The sequence below is a fragment of the Chiloscyllium punctatum genome, chromosome 9 (assembly GCF_047496795.1).
Source record: "Chiloscyllium punctatum isolate Juve2018m chromosome 9, sChiPun1.3, whole genome shotgun sequence".
Taxonomy (NCBI): Eukaryota; Metazoa; Chordata; class Chondrichthyes; order Orectolobiformes; family Hemiscylliidae; genus Chiloscyllium; species Chiloscyllium punctatum.
In genome coordinates, this window is record NC_092747.1 from 36,497,965 (window position 1) to 36,520,613 (window position 22,649).

Here is a 22,649-nt window from a genome sequence, read left to right on the forward strand (position 1 = left end):
GACAAGCTTTTTCCCAGGGTGAAGGATTCAATAACGAGAGGTCACACTTTCAAGGTGAGAGGTGGAGAATTTAAAAGGGGGATACACACACCAAGTACTTCATATAGAGGGTGGTGGGCATCTGGAACGCATTGCATGCGCGGTAGATTCATTTAAGATGTGTTTGGACAGATGCATGAGTAGGTGGGGAGCAGAGGGATACAGATGCTTAGGATTTGACCGACAGGTTTAGACAGTACATTTGGATCGGCTCAGACTTGGAGGGCCAAAGAGCCTGTTCCTGGGCTGTAAATTTTCTTTGTTCTTCGAACCTGGAGCCACATTCCTATTCAAAGCTTTACTTCAACTTTTTAAATTCACTATTTCCATGTAATTTATTTTAGATACCTAGAATAGTATTATCACAGTATGTTAAATACTGTAAGCACATGGGTAATTGCATTTTTGGTTCATAAATGCAAAATGAGTAGTCAGCCCAGTTAATGAGCATTAATTTCAATATTTTTTCACACAGCGTATACATGTGTATATTATTCAAATTATTTCATCCAAGATTACAAAATAATAACAAAGCAGAACATGATGAATGATAGGAATTTGTTTAAAAAAGGTTGATCTATTCAGTAAGTCAAGTAGCATTTGCAGTGGGAGGAAAAAGCATTAATGCTTTGAGTCACCAACTTTTATTTGTTAAAAGTAAAACTGTTTTTATGCAAATGCAGTAGTTGGGATGTAAAGCACCAAAAAGGGATGCGTACGATAGGTTGAAAGGCAGGAGTGAATAAATGATCAAATAAATAGTGATGGGACCATTCAATCTGATGTCATAGCTGAAGCAGGGTGAGTGCAGAAGATGCATTTGGTGGTGAAATTGCACTGGCGATGCCATAAATGGTTAAGGATAATTGTTCGGATGTGGAGGCTGCTGGGTAGATGATGACGATGGGACCCAAGCTTGTGACTGGAAGGTTGGGGAAAGGAAGGGAAGGAGGGATGAAATGTTGAAACAGCATCAAAGCACAGGAAGTGGGATGGACAAAACTGAAGGCCCCATTAGCCCCAATGGGATGGAATCCTCGAAAATGACATTGAGCAAGTGCTGATTATTTTTTTAAAAACTCAGAGCAGATACAAACGCATTGGATAAACTAGAAGAATTGTATAGATTCCTGACAAGAAACAAGGCACGAGGAATATAATCAAATGGCAGTGGAGGTTCATTGGCTTATAGCAGTTACTGGCTCAGTCTACACAAAAATGGAAATAGACACATCGAAATAGGGAAGAGAAGAGTAATAGATGGAAAATGGGAACGTGAGGGAATGACATTTCCCAATGTGGAACAAGAGCAGGACATCAATGTACTGCAGAAAGAGATAATGGAAGGAACAAAGATTAAAAACCATGAAGAATGTTCTATATATCTCTCCGAAAGGCAGGGTCAAACCCTCCATTCTGATGAAAGATCAAGAAATGAAATATTAAATGTTTCTCTCCAAGAAGGCTATTTCCAGCTATTTTCACTTTTTAAGTTGAGATTTCCAATTTGTGCTCAAAAATAGATTAGCTTGTTTCATAAGAAGAATAAATGGATTTTCACTGGAATGCCTTTTATTGCAGCAAAATTGAAAAAGCTAAGTTTTGTAATCATGCAGTGCCTTTCTTTTTTGGGTACTGATGGTGGATAATCAAAGTAAAGTGCATTTTCCTGTACTGTCAGGTGTGTAGGTAAACATTTTCAACCAAAATACATGTATAATACTAAAATGGTGTTGTGCAAGCCACACACATTGCTAGTCAGAAATCTCAAACAGATACATCTGTTCAAGAACCCCTCTTCGATGCTTCCTTTCAAAGTTAAAAGAACTAGGATTTTTTTTTAAAACAACCTTTTGTAATAATTCTGATCACTATACAAACGATTATTTATTGGAGATAGCGAAGTGTCCGATCTGAAATCGGTACTCAAGGTATAGTCTGAACAGGGTTAGTTTCATCACAATATTAAGAGGACCAAATGTTTATTACGTTCATAATAAGAACTTCACAATAGTTAACAGAATTGGGTATGTCAGTAGTGTGCATCAAGCTATCAAGTTTGTGATTCTGAATTATGTAGTTCTTCTCTTCCACATTCTTCGGCCTAAAATGTTCAACAGATCAAGGTTTTTAAAAATTTAAACAAAATATAAAACTATGATACAAAAAAATCTTAAATTACTCTCAACAACAAATATGACCAAGCAGTCTATTGTGTTTGACAGTATTTCTATCATTGTTTAATTTATGCAGGGAGAAATTCATACAAACATGAAATACACGTTCAATTCAATTTGTTTAAATTACTTTTTACCTGCAGCTCTTGGTATCTAGTTTTCTTTGTGGCAGTCAACTGCAGATCAGCATGGTTTAGCCGATTCTTGTAGGATGATGTTGTCAAATAATAGATACAATATCTTCCACCCTCCTTCAAGAGGCAACGTAGATCAGCAACTGGGCGCCAGATACTTAACATATAAACTATTTTGGAAGAAAAACGAGTGGGTTTCCACATAAAAGTCCACAAAATTAAAATATTTTATTTTACATGAGGATAAGCTACATGAATCTTTATTTATCTTTAAGATCAACAGTGTTATATTTCTATAGTACCAGCTAAAGCAGCAAATGATATCGTGATGGTGCAGGAAAGAAATCAAAGTGGTAATGGTAGAACGGCATTTTCGTCCATCCAGACTGTAGGTTCTCTGAAGAACAATCCAGTCAGTCGAATTACCCCATTTTATTTGTGTTCTAGACTCCCCATTTGCCTTACTACTGATATCTGGATGACACATGGGGTATTTAGATACACACAGAAGAAACACTAGAAAAATTACATCAATATTCTTAATAATCACCCCTTTATCAAATGTAAAACCAAAATCCACAAGGAAAATATATTTGCATCAAGGTTTATGTGGGAGGCTTTATTTCTAGATAAGTAGGCCCATCTGTCTGAACAAAAAAAAACCCATTGCAGAAAATCAGAAACACAAATAGAAATTGCTGGAAAAACTCAGCTGGTTTGGCAGCATCCGTGGAGAGAAAACAGCACTCTTGGTCCAGTGACCCTTTTTCAAAACTGATTGTATCCAGGAAAAGGTTGGTATACATACTGAACATTGGGTGGGGGAGGGGTAGGACCAATCAATCGATGGAGATGGAGAGACAGAGAGGGTAAACTGTTTAGGGAGGACTTGCTCATAGTGCTGGATAGGTTTGTCCCATTGAGGCAAGGAAGGGATGGTAGGGTGAAGGAACCTTGGGTGACGAGATGTGGAACATCTAGTCAAGAAGAAGGAAGCTTACTTAAGTTGAGGAGTCTAGGATCAGACAGTGTTCTAGAGGGTTACATGATAGCCAGGAAGGAACTGAAGAATAGGCTTAGGAGAGCTAGAAGAGTGCATGAAAAAGCTTTAGTGGGGAGGATTAAGGAAATCCCCAAGGCGTTCTACACTTATGTGATGAACAAGAGGATGGCCAGAGTGAGGGTCGGGCCGATCAGGGATAATGGAGGGAACTTGTGCCTGGATTTGGAGGTGGTTGGGGAGGTCCGTAATTAATACTTTGCTTCAGTATTCACTACCTTGACCTTTCTCAGGACAGTGTGAAACAAGCTGATATGCTCAAACAACTTGATGTTATGGAGGAAGATATGCTGAAAATTAAAAAAAAATACAGATAGATAAGTCCCCTCTGCCAGACAGGATATACCCAAGTTTACTATAGGAAACGAGGGAAGAAATTGCTGTGCTTTAGCGATGATCTTTGTGTCCACACTGTCCACTGGAGTAGTGCCAGATCCTTGGAGGGTGGCAAATCTTCTTTCCTTGTTTAAGAAAGGGAATACGGATAATCCTGGTAATTAGAGACCAGTCAGTCTTTCGTCTGTGGTGGGTAAATTATTGGAGAGGATTGAGAGACAGGACTTAGTATGGCTTGGGAAAACATAGTCTCGGATTAGTGATAGTCAGCATGGCTTTGCGAGGGCACGTCATGCCCCACAATCCTTACTGAGTTCTTTAAGGATGTGACAAAACACATTGAAGGTAGAGAAGTGGATGTGGTGTACATGGATTTTAGCAAGGCATTTGATAACGTTCCCCATGATAGGCTCATTCAGAAAGTAGGGATGCATGGGATACAGGGAAACCTGTCTGTCTGGAAACAGAATTAGCTGGCCTAAAGAAGACAGAGTGATAGTAGATGGAAAGTATTCAGCCTGCAGCTGAGTGACAAGTGGTGTTCTGCAGGGATCAGTTCTGGGAACCTTTGCTCTTTGTGATTTTTATAAATTACTTAGATGAGGAAGTGGAAGGGTGGGTTAATAGGCTTGCTGATGACGCGAAGGTTGATGGAGTAGTTGATAGTGTGGAAGTCTGTTGTAGGTTGCAATGGGACATTGACATAATGCAGAACTGGGCTGATTAGTGGCAGATGAAGTTCAATCTGGAAAACTGTCAAGTAATTCATTTTAGAAGGTTGAATTTGAATACAGAATACAGGATTAAAGGCAGAATTCTTGGCACTGTGGATGATCAGAGGCACTATAGGGTCCATGTCCATAACAGATCCTTCAAAGTTGCCATCGAAGTTGACAGGATTGTTTAGAAGGCAGATGGTGTGTTGGCTTTCATTAGCAGCGGATTGAGTTTAAGGTGTTATGCTGCAGCTCTATAAAACCTGATCAGACCACACTTGGAATACTGAGTTCAGTTCTTGTCACCTCATTATATGAAAGATGTGGGAACTTTAGAGGGGGTGCAGAGGAGATTTACCAGGATACTACTTGGACTAGAGGACATGTCTTATGAAGAAAGGTTGAGGGAGCTGGGCTTTTCTCATTGGAGCAAAGGAGGATGAGAGGTGACTTGATAGACAAGATCATGAGTGGCATAGATAGAAATAGTAAGAGACTTTTTCCTAGGGCAGAAAAGGCTATCAGAAGGGGGTGTAATTTTAAGGTGATTGGAGGAAGGTTTAAGGAAGATGTCAGAGGTTGGTACTTTACACAGAAAGTGGTGGGTGCATGGAATGCACTGCCGGCAGTGATAGTAGAGTTGGACACATTAAGGACATTTAAGCGATTTTTGGATAGGCACATCGATGATAGCAAAATGAAGGCTACAGAACCTATTTGACCATAGAGTAGGATAACAGGTTGGCACAACAGCGAGGGCCAAAGGGCCTATACTATGCTCTACTGTTGTATTCAAAACAGTGGGCAGACAGAAAAATAGGTAATGATCAACCTGAGAGAATCAACAGCAGCTAATGGTGACCATTAATAACTGACAATGGGTTGGCTGTGGTAGTAACCCATGTGATGACAAGGCCAGGTGTATGGTGGTTGGGGTAAGGACATAGGAGAAGACTTTCAAGCCCTAAAATTATTGAACTCAGAGTCCTGAAAGCTGCAGGGTCCCAAAGTGGGAAATGAGGTGCTGTTCTTCCATCTTGCACTGAGCTTCACTGGAGCACTGCAGCAAGCCAGAGACAAGAGATGTTGGCCAGGGAACATGTGAAGGACTGAACTTGTGAAAGTTTCAACATTTTTTCGACCTGGAAATGGAACTGATGAAATAAACCAATGCGAGTTAATATTTCAAGCACTTGAAAGGATATTTACCTGTATTACCTGTAATGTATTGTGCTTTTCACAAAAAAAAGCTCTTGGTTATTGAAAAAAGAAAACATTTCAGAAAAAAATAAATTAAATCCCAACAAAACTTGTCAGCCCAGCTACACTACAATTTTGAAATTGGGATAATTATGCAAAAATAAAACCTTTAGACACATAATTTTAATAGGGTGTTTTGGAGAAAATAATGTCAACTAAAAGTAGTAAAAAAAAAGTTTGTTTATCACTAACACAAAATTACATGGATGTTAGAAATTTGAAACAAAAATGAAAACATGGGAAAACCCTGCAGGTCAGAAAGCACCTATCAGGAGAAATAGGTTTCTGATGAAAAGTAATCAACTTTAAATGCCATTTTTCTTACAAACTAAGCAAAACAAATGCCTGAACAGGAGTGAAAAGAATAATTCTAATTAACTCATCCACTTCCTACCAATTTGCGCACCTGGTAGGTAAAGGCTGACCACTCAGGGTCTATTCCTAATTTTAAAAGGATTTTAAAAGGGTTGACATTTTCTAAGAACATTATATATTTGATGTCAGGGGTGCATCAACAATAAGACTGTTTCCATCTTCCTGACATTGACAGACTTTGCCTCATTTGCTGCTGAAACCCTCATCCATGTCTTTGTTTTCTGTATTCCAACATACTCCTGGCTGCTCTCCCACATTCTACCACCAATAAAATTGAGGTCATTTACCAGTGTCGTGGCTCACACTAAGTTCCATTTGCTTTTACCTATATGGTCTCGGAATTACCTTCCCTCCAAGTCAGCTCATACCTTGATCTTAAAGTTTTCATCCTTGATTTGAAAACCCTCTACAACCTTACTCATCCCCACCTATGTTATCGCCTCCAACCCTTTAAGATATCTGTGTTCCTGCAATTATGACCTCTTGTGCATTTCCAATTATAGTTGTTCCACCAGAGGTGGGCATGCCTTCAGTCAGCTAAACTTCAAACTCTAGCATTTCCTCCCTACACCTCTTCCCATCTCCACATTACTTCCTCCTTGAAACTTATTTCCATCAAGTTTGATGGAAAGTTATAGTCTAACACAGTGGTTCCCAAACGTTTCAGTAACAACACTTCAATGTGACAAACAATTCCATGCCACACCCACATTTTTCAGATGAGTTGACTGCTCAAATATCACATTTAGTTTCATTTACTACAGTAACAGACTTGACACACACTCGGCAGAGTAGATGCATAGGGCTGAATGGCCTTTACTTCCCTGTACTTCCTATGATTCTAACCAATTCCTTTGTCATCCTTTGCTAAAATCTAACTACTCCCAGTCCTCTGGTCTGCTGCTGTCTTTGGCGAATTTCTATGCCCATTCCTTGGATCAAGTACTCTCCTTAATTTCCCTTGCTGTCCATGGTTTGGCTACTGTTCCAATTTTGTAATAGGACACAAAAGGTAGTTCCAGTCAATATGGGGGGGGGGGGGGGGGGTGTTAAAATCTCCTCCACAACCCTGTTACTTTCACGTCTTTCCAGAATCTGACCAGATATGTCTTCATCTATGTCCTGCTGACACAGCTAGGTCAGTAGTACAGTCTCAACATTGTACTACTTCTGAGCTCTACTCATAATGACTCACTGCAAGGTCCATTCAGGGTGTCCCCTCTCAACGTAGCTGCGATAAGCCCCCTAATAATGCTAGTAATGCAACTCCCATCTCTTTTGCTTTCTCCTTTGAATCATCTAAAACATTAATATCGTGGATGGTATAGCTGCCAATCCAGTCCTTCTTTCAACCATGTCTCTGTGACAGCAACATCTTAACTGCATGCATTAATCCAGGTTTTACGTTCATCCATTTCACCTATTATACTTTGTGCACCCAAGTAAATGTAGTCCAAGCCTCCAGTTCCACTGAACTCAGTAACCGCTCCCTGACTGCTCTTCCTCCTAGCTATGTTTGCCTTAGTCTCAAGCTATTCCCCAGTCTCTATATTTAGTGATCTGCTTCACATGCCTTTGCCACACTAGTTTAAACCCAACAGTATGGCACCATCAAACCTCCCTGTCAGGATATTGGCGTCCCTCCATTCAGGTAACACACCCTTCTTGCACAGGTCCCACATTCCGTGGAAAACATCCCACTGATCCACATAACAGAAGCCCTCCCCCCACTCCACCTCTATAGCCATATATTCAATTGTACTATGTCTCCGTTCCTAGCCTCAGTAACATGTAACCAAGAGAATAATCCTGAGATTACCACCCTAAAAGGTCCTGCTTTTAAATTTACTAACCAACGTCCTGAATTTTTAAAAAAATCATTAATGGAATTGTTCACTAGGCCAGTATTTAGTACAATCCCTAGTTTCCCAGAGGGCAGTTAAGAGTCTGGAGTCATATGTAGTCCAGACCAGGTAAGGATAATAGTTTCCTTTTCTGAAGGGCATAAGTGAACCAGGTGGGTTTTTCTGACAATGGACAATCAATTCATGATCATCATTTAGATTCTTAAGTCTAGATATTTCCTGAATTCAAATTCTACTATCTGCTCTGGCAGAATTTGAACACGGGTCCCCAGAATATGACTGGTGTCTCTGAATTAACAGTCCAGCAATAATATTACTAGGCCATTGCCTCCCCTTAATTGTCATTGCAGGACCAAGTCATTATACCTATGTCATGCGTGACAATATGGACAATGACTTCTGTCTATTTACACTCCAGTTTCAGGTGGTTAGTAATGGCGTACATCAACTCCAGCCTCCATGACTGACAATTTCTACTACAATTTGCCTACTGTCATAAAAATCCAACAGTAGACACCTATATCAGGCACCCATTTACTAAGTCTGCCTTCAACACCATAATTCCAACCAAATTCACCTCCAAACTCAGAGACCAAGGAATTTGCTCGCACTAGAATTCCTAACCCCCAGACCGCAATTAGTAAGGATAGATGACAAAACATTCACCTCGATAATCCTAAATACTGGTGCCCTACAAGGCTGTGCACTCAGTCCATTACTAAAGTCGTTACATATTCTTGACTGCGTGGCCAAATTCTGTTCTAACTCCACTTGCAAGTTTGCTAATAACACCACTGGAATGGGTTGGATCTTAAACAATGATGAGAAGAGATAGAGCGCTTAATAGCATGGTGTAAACACAACAATCCCTCCCTCAATGTCAACAAAATGAAGAAGCTGGTCATTGGCTTCAGGAAGTGGAGTGGAGGTTACACCCCTCTCCATCAATGGTGCTGAGGGAGATGGTCAGGAGCTTCAGGTTCCTAGTAGTAAATTTGTCCTGGTCCATCCATGTAGATGCTGTGATCAAGGAAGCACACCAACACTTCTACTTCTGACTCTTACCAATTTTTATAGATGTGGCACAGAAAGCGTTCTATGGCAAGCATGATTTGGAGGTGCCGTTGCTGGATTGGGGCGTACAAAGTTTAAAAATCACAACACCAGGTATTATCCAACAGGTTCATTTGGATGCACTAGCTTTCAAAGTGCTGCTCCTTCATCAGGTGGTTGTGGAGTAAATTCGCAAGACACAGAATTTCCAGCAAAAGTTAGTGTGATGCAACTTAAATGATATATTGAAAAAGGCCTGGATTGTTTGCTAAGTCTCTCACCTTTTAGAATGACCATGTTGGTTTCAGTTCTTTCAAATGTGAATTCCAGAACATTTTTTAAAAAAAGTTACATTCTCAAATGAACTTTAACAACAGGTGCCATCTCATCTCAGATAATGTACTGAAGGCGAGAGGTGCCCTGTGCGAGACTGTCTGTGTCCCAATGTTCAGACTGATTCTATTTCTAAAAAAAAAGAGATTTATAGAATCTTACATGGATTCATGCAGTTTTTGAGTGCTTCCAACTAAATCTGTTGGACTATAACCTGGTGTTGTGAGGTTTTTAAACTTTTATCCCAAGCATTAACAACTCTACCTAAGATTGCAAGAAATTAGAGTTGTGAACGCTGCCCAGTCCTCCATGCAAACAAACCTCCTTCACTGATTCTGTCATTCCAACTGCACTGAGAAAGCAGCCAATATAATCAAAGATCATTCCCACCCAGTTGTTCTCTCTTCCACCATGCAGAAGATAACAGAAGTTTGAAAACACATACCAAGATTTAGAACAGCTTCTTCCCTGCTGTTGCAAGACTTCAGAGTAGACCTCTCATATTTTAGAGTCGATCATTCCCGACACCTTCTCTGTAATTGTAACATGATACTCTGCATTCTGTTTGATTACGCTAATCCACTTATATAAAAGCTACAATTTGTCTGGCTAGCATGCAAAACAATACCCTTTACTGTATTTCGATGTGTGAAGTAATAAATCAAATCAAATATTCCACTACCCTTATCTTGACTTGCACTAAGTCCAGTTCACCCAATCTTATTGACTTACACTGACTCCTGATTAAATAATATCTTGATTTCAAGCTTTCAAAGCCTCCAAGCTCTTGTCTTTTTCCCATCTCTCCACAGCAATGCAAGTTATTCATGCTCCTCTATTATTAGCCTAGTGTTATCCTGATTTTGATTGTAATAGTATTTTTGGACTTCATTAGATGCTTAGATTCAGAGTTCCAGAAATCTATCCCTTACTCAAATTTTCTTCAAAGTGAATCTTTTCATTCAAGCTAACACCATTGCCTTATTATCACCTAAAGATGGCTCACTTCTGATAACAGTCCTCAAAGAGTATGGCTCTTTTTATTATATAAAAGCACAACATAACTACATTGTTGTTGATGCAGAAAATTACTTATTCAATTTCAAAGCGTCTACAAGCAAACTATTACCAAATGTGTTTCAAAGTAAAACATGCATTTTAAGGGCAGTTTTGAAAGGAAACAATTGGAACTATTGAAATTTAGGGTCACACAATATCTCCAATGAACATGAAGTAGATAGCTCATTGCAGCTAGTGCTGCTTATCACATTTTGAGTCAAGTGCTGCATCATTAAATTTTACTTGGAAAGAGCAGAGGCTGATTTAATAATATCCTCATCGAAAATTAGGTAAACAATGATTAATATTCGTATCCAATACTCACCTGCATCACTGTTCTGATTTTTGTAGTCCATAACACAGAGTTTCCACACAGGACTAACATCCCTTTTTGTGTAGCTGCTTTCATTCTCAGCACTTTCCAATGCTTTTCTGAACTCAGCCTCGATCTGGGCTTGTTTTTGTTCATTCAACAATTGTCTGTAGTTATTCAGGGCTCTCAATTGTTGTTCATTTAAATAGCCCTGTAAGGCAATACAACCTATGTAACGTATTCATCATTCTATGGAAAAATGCACCAGACCAGAGAAAAAACATGGGATAATGAACCTTCAATCTGGTCCTGTGTGCTAAGACAAAACACTCTCAATACATGGATACTGAAATCTGTGAACTCCTTGCTGCAAATATCCAAATAGAACATTGTCTGGAAGTAATGCTCATCTAGAATGCCGCACAAAGAAACTCGATCCCGTTCTAATTATAATCATAAACAGCCCTCGATGATAAAGAGATTACCAACAAGGGCTATCACAACATCCACAGCTTTCACATTTGGACAGCCTACAGAACATTTGAACCCTACACCTTAAGATTTAACATGTTATACAAAAGTGCCAGAACATTTCTAACAAAAATGCATATTTGTTGCATATATATGTACAAGTTGATAGGATGCCTATACTTCAAGTTGATAAAGCACCAGGTCTGCTACTCAGTTGAATCAAACTGCCAAGGTGTCTAAAAGAGTTAAACTGGATGGACTTGTGCACCAAAAACAATAATGGCAAAATCACCCCTTCTAAACATGCAAATCGCCCTTAGGGGGTTGTGCCAAAATGGCAAAGGGAGGGGGGAGAGAGGAGGTGGGGGGTGGTGGTGTAGGAGTTATCCCACACATCATCCTACACCAATCGTTCTTATCCTTTGGCATGTTTTGTCCCATGGCACGATAAAGCCAGCATAGATAATGGCACAGTGGTATACAATCAGGAGAGAGTTGCCTTGGAATTTCCCAACATTGACTCCAAACCATGACATCAAACACAAACAGCACAATTTCACAAAAGGTAAACAGCGTCTGACTAATTTATGAATACTTGAGACATCATCAAAAAAAGAGTGGATGAAGGGAATATGTTACATGTGAACTTCCAAAAGGCATTCAACAGGCATAAAAGGTTAAGTCATAAGAACTAGGAGCAGAATTAGACAATTTAGTCCCTCAAATCTGCTCACCATTTAATACAATCATGAGTGGTCTCATCTCAGATGCACCCTACAACCCTTCAGCTCACTCCTACTTAAATATTTGTCTACTCCTTCCTTGAATTTACACAATGTCCCAGCATTCACCACTCTGGCGCAGGGCATTCCGTAAATTCACAATCCTTTGAACGAAGACATTCCTCCTGGTCTGTTTTAAACCTGTTATCCTAAAACTATGAACTGTCATTCTAGTTTATCGCACAAGGAAACATCCTTTTCACACCTACTTGCCAAGCCCCTTTAGCATCTTCCATAGCTCAGTTAAATTTCATTCTTTTAAGTTTCAAAAAGTATGCTCAATCTTCCTTAAGACAAAACTCTCAAGTCTGGAATCAATATAATGAACCTCTGCAAATCAGCCTCAAAAAGGGGACCAAATTGTATGCAGTACTCCAAGTGTGGTCTCATCAATGCCTTGTACAGTTGCAGCAACACTTTCTTTCTTTTATACTCCATTGCTTCAGCAATAATTGCTAAATTCCATTTACCTTCCTTATTTTCTGATGTATCTGCATGCCAGTCTTTTGCAATTCATGCACAAGGACTCCAATAATCTCACACCTACCCATGTTAAACTCCTTCTGCCAAATTTTGGTCCATTCACCTAACCTGTCCATATCCATTTGTACATTTCTTCATTACAATTACTTTCTCACCTACTCTAGTATCATCTGCAAATATGGCTAAAGTACTTTTTAACCTGCATCCAGGAATGAATATAGATTGTAAATAGTTGGGGCCTGAGGACTAAACCCTGTGCACACCACTAGTTAACCCTGCCAATCAGAAAAAGATCCATTTCTCCCTACTTTTTTCGGTTTTCTGTCCAAGTTAATTAATTAACCCAACCCCATTAGATTCAACTTTGTGTATTACCCTTTTGTGCAGCGCTTTATCAAATGCCTGCTGAAAGTACAGACACACTACATCTATCAGATCTAATTGTCCACATTGCTTGTTACATCTTCAAAGTCCTAAGATAATAATGCATGGCATTGGAGGCATATTGGCATGGTAAGAGAATTGGCTCATTTGGATAAGGAGTTCTTTTTCAGGTTGGCGACCTGCAACCCAACGTCCACAGGGATTGGTGCTGGACTGCAATTATACAATTATATTAATAACTTGAAGGAAGGAAGCAAATGTGCTGCAACAAAATTTGCAAATGACAAAAAAAAAAGAGTCAGTTTACCAGAGGGATACAAACAATTTACAGGAAGATACTGATAAATTAAGTAAGTGGGCAAAAAGTTGACAAATGGAGAAAAACGTGAGGAAAATGTGAAGTTATTCATTTTCGAAGGGAGAACAGCAGAACATTTCTTTTGAACGAAGAAAAACCTCAAAAATCTGCACTGTGACAGGACCTGGGGCCACTTGCGTATTTAACACAAAGTTAGCAAGCAGGTAATCAGGAAAGCTAATAAAATGTTGGTCCTTTTTCAACAGGGTTGGAGTACAGGTAGTGACGACATACTGCAACTGCACAAGATGATGAGGAGACATCTGGAGTACAGTGAACAGTATTGAAACGATTTTCTATAAATTACTACTACATCAATTACTATTTCCACACTATTTCTCATTCTTAACGGAAGTCCAGATAAAATATATAACAAAAATACCTAGATGTGTAATATTCAATTAGGAGACACACTGCAACTTAAGTACTTTGGATCTGTCTTCACTAAGGAGAACACAAATAATGTTCCAAATGCAAGGAGGGAGAGGGTCAAGCAAGAAGGAGGAACTGAAGGAAATGTTTATTAATCAAGAACTGGTACTGGGGACATTGATGGGTTTAAAACCCGCTAAGTTCCTAGGGCTTGATGCTCTGCATCCCAGTGTACTTAAGGAAGTGGCTCTAGAAATAGCAGACACATTGGTGACCATTGTCCAGCGTTCAATAGACTCTGGAAGAGTTATAAATGGATTGGAGGGTAGCGAACATACTCCCAACATTTTAAAAGGCAAAGAAAATGGGAAATTATAGGGTGGTTAGGTGACATTGGTGGTAGGGAAAATGCTTGAGTCAATTATTAAGAACATTATAACTGACAATTTGGAAAGCAGTAACAGGAATGCTCCAAGTCAGCATAGATTCACTAAAGGGAAATCATACTTGCCAAATCGATTTTTAAGGATCTGACCAGTAGAGAGGACAAGGGTGAGTCAGTGGATGCTGTGCATCTGGATTTTCAAAAAGCTTTTGACAAGGTCCCACACAAAAGATTAGTAAGCAAAATTAAAGCTCATTGTATTGGAGGTAATGCATTGACGTGGATAGAGAACTAGTTGGCAAACAAGAAGCAGAGAGCAGGAATAAACAGGTCCTTTTCAGAGTGGCAGGCAGTGATGAGTGGTGTACTGCAGGTTTCAGTGCTGTTACCCCAGCTATTCACAGCATACATTAACAATTTGGACGAAGGCATTGAATGTTTCCAAATTTAAAGACAACACTAAAATGGGTGGCAGCGTGTGCTGTGAGGAGGATGCTAAGAGGCTGTAGGTGACTTGGACAGTCTGGCTGACTGGGCAAATATTTGGCAAGTGCAATCTTATGTGGATAAATGTGAGGTTATCTACATTGGTGGCAAAAACATGAAGGCAAATTATCATCCAAATGGTGGCAGTTTAAGAAAAGGAGAGATGCAACGAGACCCAAGTGTCATGGTGGAACAGTCACTGAATGCTAGCGTGCACGTGCAGCAGACGGTGAGGAAAGCTAAAGCATCATTGGGTTTCATAGCAAAAGGATTTGGGTATAAGAGTAGGGATGTCTTGCTACAGTTGTACAGGACCTCAGTGAGGCACACCTTGAGTATTATGTGCAGTTTTGGTCTCCTAGCCTAAGGTAGGAAATTCTGGCTATTAAGGGAGTACAGCAAAGGTTCACTAGACTGATTTCCGAGATGGCAAGACTGACATATGAAAGTGGGCTGGATCTACTGGGCTTGTACTCCCTGGAATTTAGAAGAGTTTGGAGGGGGGAGGTGGCTGACAGCCCTCACAGCTAAATGGATCAAGGAGTATGGAGAAAAAACAGGAGTGGGATACTGAAATTGCACGATCAGCCATGATCATATTGAATGGCGATGCAGGTTCCAAGCGCTGAAATAGAAAATAGTTCAGCAGTGGGCTATGTTTTTAAAAGAACCAAATTTCATAGAAGCCAATAAAATAGGCATATGTTCTGTATATTAAACTATCTCCAATTTACTAGTTATATTTTACATATATTCCACAAACACATTTAATACACCACTGTCTGAAATACTCCCAAAAGCAATTACCATAGAAATGGCAGGCATTATAACTTGCAATATGTGACTAATGTTGTCCCGCAAGTTTTGAAAACTCTACTATTTGGTGTATTTAGATTAGATTACTTTACAGTGTGGAAACAGGCCCTTAGGCCGAACAAGTGCACACCGACCCGCCAAAGCGCAAACCACCCATACCCCTACATTTACCCCTTACCTAACACTACGGACAATTTAGCATAGCCAATTCACCTGACCTGCACATCTTTGGACTGTGGGAGGAAACCCACGCAGACACAGGGAGAATGTGCAAACTCCACAGTCAGTCGCCTGAGGCAGGAATTGAACCCGGATCTCTGGCGCTGTGAGGCAGCAGTGCTAACCACTGTGCCACCATGCTGCCCTATTACCAATTTCTATGATGAATCAGAAAGCATGCACCCAAATGGCTCATAACACAAATATTAATAACACTGTAAGAAACTTAGATGCAAATATAAAATTACAAAGATTATGATGAAATCAAATGATGACTTGTTTAAAGTTTTCAAGCTATTGAGGAGGAGATAGTGTAGGTGGAGAAACCTTTATGGGCATCATTTGCGAAGCCATCTCTCACTGGCCAGAGGGCAGTTAGTAGTCAGCCATATTACTGTGATGAGTACTATAGAATATTCCAGGTGTGATCTTAACAATGTCTTATATAACCAAAGAATAAGCTCCCTATTCTTGTATTCAATTTTCCCTGTAATATACGATAGCTTCAAGAAAACTGATAGAAGTTAACTTATCCTGACATAGTGGAGAGTATGCCATCACGCTCCTGATTTGTGCCTCATAGTTGGTGAAATAATCATAGAATTACTGAGCCTTTGACTTGATCTTGTAGCCGCAGTATTGAGATAGTCGATTCAATAGGTTTGTTAACGATGGCCCCCAGGATGTTGATGACACTGTGTTTAGCAATGGTAATTCCATTCAATGTCAAAAGGGAGGTGGCAAACTCTCTCAAGTTGCAGATCATCATCACCTGGCTTGGTGCTACAAATGTTAATTTTCACATAATAGCTCAAGCCTAAATGCTGATTCAGATTTTGCAGTGATAAGCATGGATAATGTTTCAATCTCTGAGGAATGTCATTGAATCTAATGATGGATGAAAGCTAGAAAGAGATCAACATAATTTTAATTTCTGACTTGTCAATTTTAAATACAAGACTGATAGCATTCTGTTAGACAGTCATTAAGGAATATGGGACATGGGCAGGTTATGTGGAATTAGGCTGCTATTTGTCATGATAGATGAAGAGTGAAATAATGTATGCTTAAAACACATTTGCAATGTAAATTAAAATATATCAAATTAGGAAGGATAATTTTGCCTGTTCTTTTCTCCAACTTCAAAATGAATTAGTCTCTGCCCAGTGTGCTGAGTCATGTAATTGTCACTCTAGACAAACTACTAATGATAAGCAGATCAAGATTAACCCAAGGTTGCAGCTATTTCATCCATTTATCATCCCCGAAGTGGAAATCTGAGCAGTATGCTTAAAGGATATGTCAATCTAAACATCCGAACAACATCCCAAAATACAGATTGCAGGAGTCAGGTGATATATATACACATTTAAGACACTTGAAAGTACACATTTGATTACCTCAACAGATAATGGATCTGAAGAATTCTGAATTGCTTCATACAAATCTACACCATCTTGAAGCATCATGATCCGTTGGTCACTTAACTTCTCCACTGTGTGTTCTCTGCTTTTCTTTTTGTCAACTTCAAAACAGAATATTTTACATATTTAACTATTTTAATTGATATTTATTCTTAAAAATTAAGGAACAAATGACATTTTAGCAATCAAGAACGTAAAATAATCAAACAGAAGATGCTGGAGATACTGTACGGCCAGAGAAACATTGTGGAAACAGAAATAGTTAACTTTCGAAAATTAATTTACAAGATGTTGGTGTCACTGGCTAGGCCAGCATGTCTTGCCCACCCCTAGTTGCCCACACAGCAGTTAAAAGTCAAGTGTATTATGATGGGTCTGGAGTCACATGTATGCCCAACCAGGAAAAGATGGTACAGATTTCCTTCTGTAAAAGGCATTAGTCAGCTAGATAAACTTTTTTCCCCCTCTGACAACAACAACTTCATTATCAGACTGTAGTCTTTTTTTTATGAAATTCAATTTCCACTATCTATCATGATAGGCTTTGGACCTGGTCCCCCCACCCCCACAAACATTACCCGAGTCTCTGGGTTAATAGTCTTGCAATAATACCAATAGGCCATTGCTTCCCCTTATCAGACTGATAATGTTCAGTTTCTGCTCCTCTAAATACCTACCAAAATCTAAATTTGAGTATAGCCTACGTATCTTCTTCAGGGTTCAGCGTTACCACCCAAACTGCTGACCATAAACATCTTGGAGGTTCACCACTGACCAAAAAGATAACTGAATCAGCTACACAAGCTGAGATTATAAGAGCTCTGCAACCCAAGATGACCGACTTCTTGACTTCCCGAAGTGTTTCTTATCTACAAAGCAGAGATTAGCAGTGTGATGGAATCTTCACCATTTGTTTGGATGAGTGAAGTTCCACAAACACTAAAGGTGCTTGATACTCACCAGCCTAAAAGCAGCCCACTCAAATCTGCAGCCCTTATACTCCCTTAAATATTCAATCTATACTATTGATGCATTTCAGCTACATGCATAACATCTACAGGGTACAATCTTACAATTTGAACTATCTCCATTTCATGAGGAGGACAAGGAAAGCGGGTTGTACGTGCACTGTTATCTTCAAGCTACACACCATCCTAATGTGGAAATGTATTACTGCTCCTGCTTTGTCAGTGAATTAAAGTTCTGGAACTCCTTACTGATCAGCACATTCACCATGCATAGATGCAAGAGATTAATTGTAGAGGTGAACTGAGAGTGGCATCCTCGATATCAAAGCCACATTCAAACAAATATGGCATCAAGTAGCCCCAGCAGAATTGAAATCAACAGGAATCAGGAAGATTGGATTCATACTTAGCACAAAATGTATTTATTGATTTTTATTGAACGCCATCATCTCAAACCAAGACATCACGGCAGGAGTTCTTTTGGGTAGTATCCTAGGTCCAACCGTCTTCAGATACTTCAATGACCTTCCCACCATCATAATGTCAGAAATGGGGATGCTCGAAGATGATGCACCATGTTCAAGACCATTCATGAATCTTCAGATACTGAAGCAGTCTGTGTTGATGTGCAGCAAGTCCTGGGCAATACCCAGACACGGGCTGATAAATTGCAAGCAACATTTGGCATTACACAATTCCCAGGGAATGACCATCTTCAATTTGACAGTAGGCAACTGTTGCCTCTTGACGTGCATTGACATTGCCATAGCTAAATGACCCACTATCAACTTCCTAAGAGATATCATAGACCTGAAGCTGTATTAGAACAGCTACATAAATACCATGGCTACATGAGCAGTTCAAAACTTAGGACTCCTGCAGTAAGTAACTCACCTCCCATCTCTCCAATGCGTGTCCATCGTCTAATGGCACAAGCCACTACCGGTGCTACTCGAACACCACCCAAGCAGCTCATCATCATCTAGGAAAAAGTAGCTTGCTTGACTGACACCCCAAATACCACTTTCGAAATTCACTCCCTTCACCACTGATGCACAATAATATCACCTATAATATGTACTACTGTAATTTATCCAGACTTCTGTGACAGCACCTGCAGCTTCTACCACCTAAGGGAGCAGAAGCATGGGAATGCCACCATGTGCAAGTTCCCCAATAAGACACATCCTCTTCCCCCACCCCCCACAAACTTGAAAGTATATAGTCATACCTTCAGTGGAGCTAAAATTCCTGAAATTTCTTTCCTGACACAGAACTGTAGGTGCCCCTACACTCCAAGGAATGAACTAGATCAAAACGACTGATCAGTCTGCTGTGGGACAATTAGGAATTGTCAATATATGCTGAGAAAGCCAGAGCTGCCCACATCCCAGTGAATTTAAAGCCTCATGGACCTCAGTTTGAGAACATGTTTCAGCATCACTTGCCAAAATGCTGGCATTGCCAGTAACATGCACATCCCTTGAATAAGTAAAAGTTTATGAATATTAGAGTATTGGTCTTTAAAGTGACACAACTTCAGATAGGTACTCATTCTTTAGACACCAGATTTATCAGGCATTGTGCCCTATTGTAAGACTAAAAATGATAACATGGTCTTGCACAGAAGGCCAATTGCCTATTATTTCAACATAAGAGACACCATCAAAAATATAATCGTAATCCAGAAAGTGTCATCTTCAAAATGAAAAAAAAATTAAAAATCTAATTACCATAGTTTGTAACAATTTGAAAGAACTAAAGTGTGGAACAAAATTCAACTGTCATTATATTAATTAAAACTTGACCTGTTATTTTCAAAGATATCTTTTTAGACGTTGTGTTCTGATTACCTCCATATCGTTCTTGCAGTTCAGCTTCAGTGTTGGCATACAACAGTTCCAACTTTCTCTGCTCATTTTCATAATGTATCTGAGCCTCTCGTTCTTCAGCCCGTTCATTCCGAAATACATACGTTCCGTTGGATTTCTTTTCCATCCACTGAAGAAAAATGCATCTCTCATCAGAAATACAAACTAGACAACAGAAAATGCATTGTGCATTGGCTGAGCAAAACTCTGGATTCACAGTAGGCAGCAATTGCTGAACTAAAATTTATTTATTAGAGTGGTACTGGAAATGCACAACAGGTCAGGCAGCATCCAAGGAACGGGAAAATCGATGCTTTGGGCAGGAGCCCTTCATCAGAAATGCATTCCATTCACGATAAAGGGCTCCTGCCCGAAACGTCGATTTTCCTGTTCCTCGGACGCTGCGTGACCTGCTGTGCTTTTCCAGCACCACTCTAATCTCCAGCATCTGCAGACTTCACGTTCGCCTAAATTTATTTATACCTTGCCAAAGAGGGCAGAAGCGAGGATGGTATAACAAAATGCTCAGCTATATAATATTACATTCCCTCCTGACTGTAAGTTATGTACCATTTTACATTATGTTTTAATATTAAAAGTTCCCAGCATACAATAAAACTAAACCAACATCAACAGTACAAAAAAATTAGCAGGTTATATCAATGATTTTACAGTAATCTCAATCAAAACAGATGGTGATTTAGGAAAACTTTGCATGTAAAAATAAATGATTTTCCCTTACTATTATTATTTGTTGAACGAAAATACAATTTGACAAGAAACCATGTCAAGAATGACATTTCAATTTTTCCTTCCAGCATACCTTTAACTTACCTACTTAGGTATATCTTTTCATTTCTATTAGCTTGATACTGCTCTCTCAACATTTCTGACTGTTAAAACCATTTGACCTTTCAAGCTTGCTCCACTACTCAATACAATCTTGGCTGATCAGCCAACTCAGTACCCTGTTCCCACTTTCTCCTCATACTTTATGATTCTTTTAGTCAGAAGAACAATAACAAAATAAAATATAGGAACAAGGAGTCTGGTCTTCAAATGCATGCTAAACAGCAGAAGCAAGATGACACAAAGCCAAGGAACCACACAATCAATGGGACATTTAATTATAACATGCTGTTGTGAATGGTAGAGGACAACTAAAAACTAATGGGAAGAGAAGCAGGCTTCATCAATATCCCTACTCTCATCAATGATAGAATTCAGTGTAAAACACAAGTATTTCAGCTATTTTCAACTTGGCATCCTCGTGTGATCTCCACCATTACAGATCAAAAGCAAATTTAGTGCCCATATCTTCAGTACCTCCAAGTCATTTATATACATTGGAAGACGTTGAGACCTCAACATTCGCTTCGTTGTGCACAACTCCCAGTTTATCTTGACAACCAGAAAAAGATCCAGCTTTGTTTTCAACAATATCCAGTCGATCAGTCAATCTACTATTCATGAATATTAATGTACCATTTTATCAAATGCCTTCTGGACATGTGAGGACAGCACATCCACAAGGCTATACCTCATTATATCTTCTATCAAATACCTTCAATCCACAGCATGTTACTTCTTCAAAGAACTTCAGTAAGTTGATTAAACATGGCTTCTCTTCCACAAAATCAAGTTGACACTGTTTGATTACCTTGAACTTAAATAACTTGCTATAAACTCTTTAATAATAGCTTCATACTATTTTCCTATGACAGATTTTAAAATAACTGGCCTGTAGTTTCCTAATTTGTGTCCTTTCCACTTTTGAATACACGAATTGCATTGCAATTTCCCAACCTGACAGAACATTCCAGATTCAAGGAGATTTTGGATAACAAAAGCCAACACAACACGTATTCACCATTTTTTTTAAAGGCCCTCACACAGCAATAACCAGTCCTCTGATACCCAGTTGGGTTCCATCAGAACCTCTTGGTGCCTTACCTCATTATAGCCTTGTTGCAAGTGTAGACAACAAAGCTACATGAAAGAGATGAGGGGGGCAAATGATTGCTTTGGACATCAAGGTAGCCCACGACTATGTGGGGCTCAATACGGTTCCAGCAAGACTAAAATCAATGGGAAGTAAGGAGAAAATTTTTTATCAGTTGAGTTATAAAAGACAATATTTGTGACTGTTGGAGGCCAAGCATCTCAGCACAGGATAACTGCTGAAGTTGTAGCTTCATGTAGGGCCCGAGGCCTAATTATTTTCAGTTGCTTCAATGATCTCATCTTCATAAGATCAGAAGTAGGGATGACCACTGATGCGCACGCAGCATTTAGAATCATGCACACTTCTTCAGATACTGAAGCATTCTATGCCTGCATGCAGCAAATCCTTGCCAAGTAACATCCATACATCACAACTTGCAGGCAATGCCCATTTCAAGCAAGAGATTTCTCTGCATTTCCTCTTCACGTTGGGAGGAATCATTGGAGATTCTATTAACTATCAATGCCATGGAGAACACCATATCAGAAACTCAAGTGGACCATTCCTCTAAATACAGTGAACACAAGAGATCAAAGGTTGAGAATTGTGCAATGAACAACTCCACTCCCAATTCCTCAAGTCTGTCCACCAGAGGTCAGGAGTTTGATGGAATAGCTCCCATTTGCCAGGATGAATGTTGTCCTAGAGATAGTAAATGAGATTGACATTATTTCAGACAATAACAGCCTGCTTGACCGATACCCAGGCCACCATCTTAAACATTCATTCCCTCAAAATGCACATCAATGCAGCACTGTGCCATTTACAAGATACAATGCACCAATTTGAGGTTGCTTCATCAACATATTCCAAATCTGTACCTTTCACCACCTAGAATAAGGGCAACTAATGAATGGAAATGCCACCACAACAATTTGTTATTTATACCAACAATGTGTGATACT

At 39.4% G+C, this 22,649-nt stretch overlaps 1 protein-coding gene across 7 annotated transcripts in view; it reads right to left on the reverse strand.

Annotated features, from left to right (window-relative positions):
• brca2 (BRCA2 DNA repair associated) overlaps positions 1–22,649 on the reverse strand; it is a 117,337-nt gene that overhangs the window by 23,959 nt on the left and 70,729 nt on the right. For 6 of the 7 annotated variants that reach the window (XM_072577242.1, XM_072577243.1, XM_072577238.1 and 3 more), the window contains 4 exons: positions 19,722–19,869; positions 16,877–17,001; positions 10,733–10,931; positions 2,354–2,520 (listed from right to left, as the gene is read on the reverse strand). In XM_072577242.1, the coding sequence (XP_072433343.1) occupies positions 2,354–2,520; positions 10,733–10,931; positions 16,877–17,001; positions 19,722–19,869 (639 nt within the window). Of the gene's footprint in view, positions 1–2,353; positions 2,521–9,793; positions 9,882–10,732; positions 10,932–16,876; positions 17,002–19,721; positions 19,870–22,649 lie in introns of those variants that run through there. The other variant, XR_011961497.1, reaches the window with a different exon arrangement.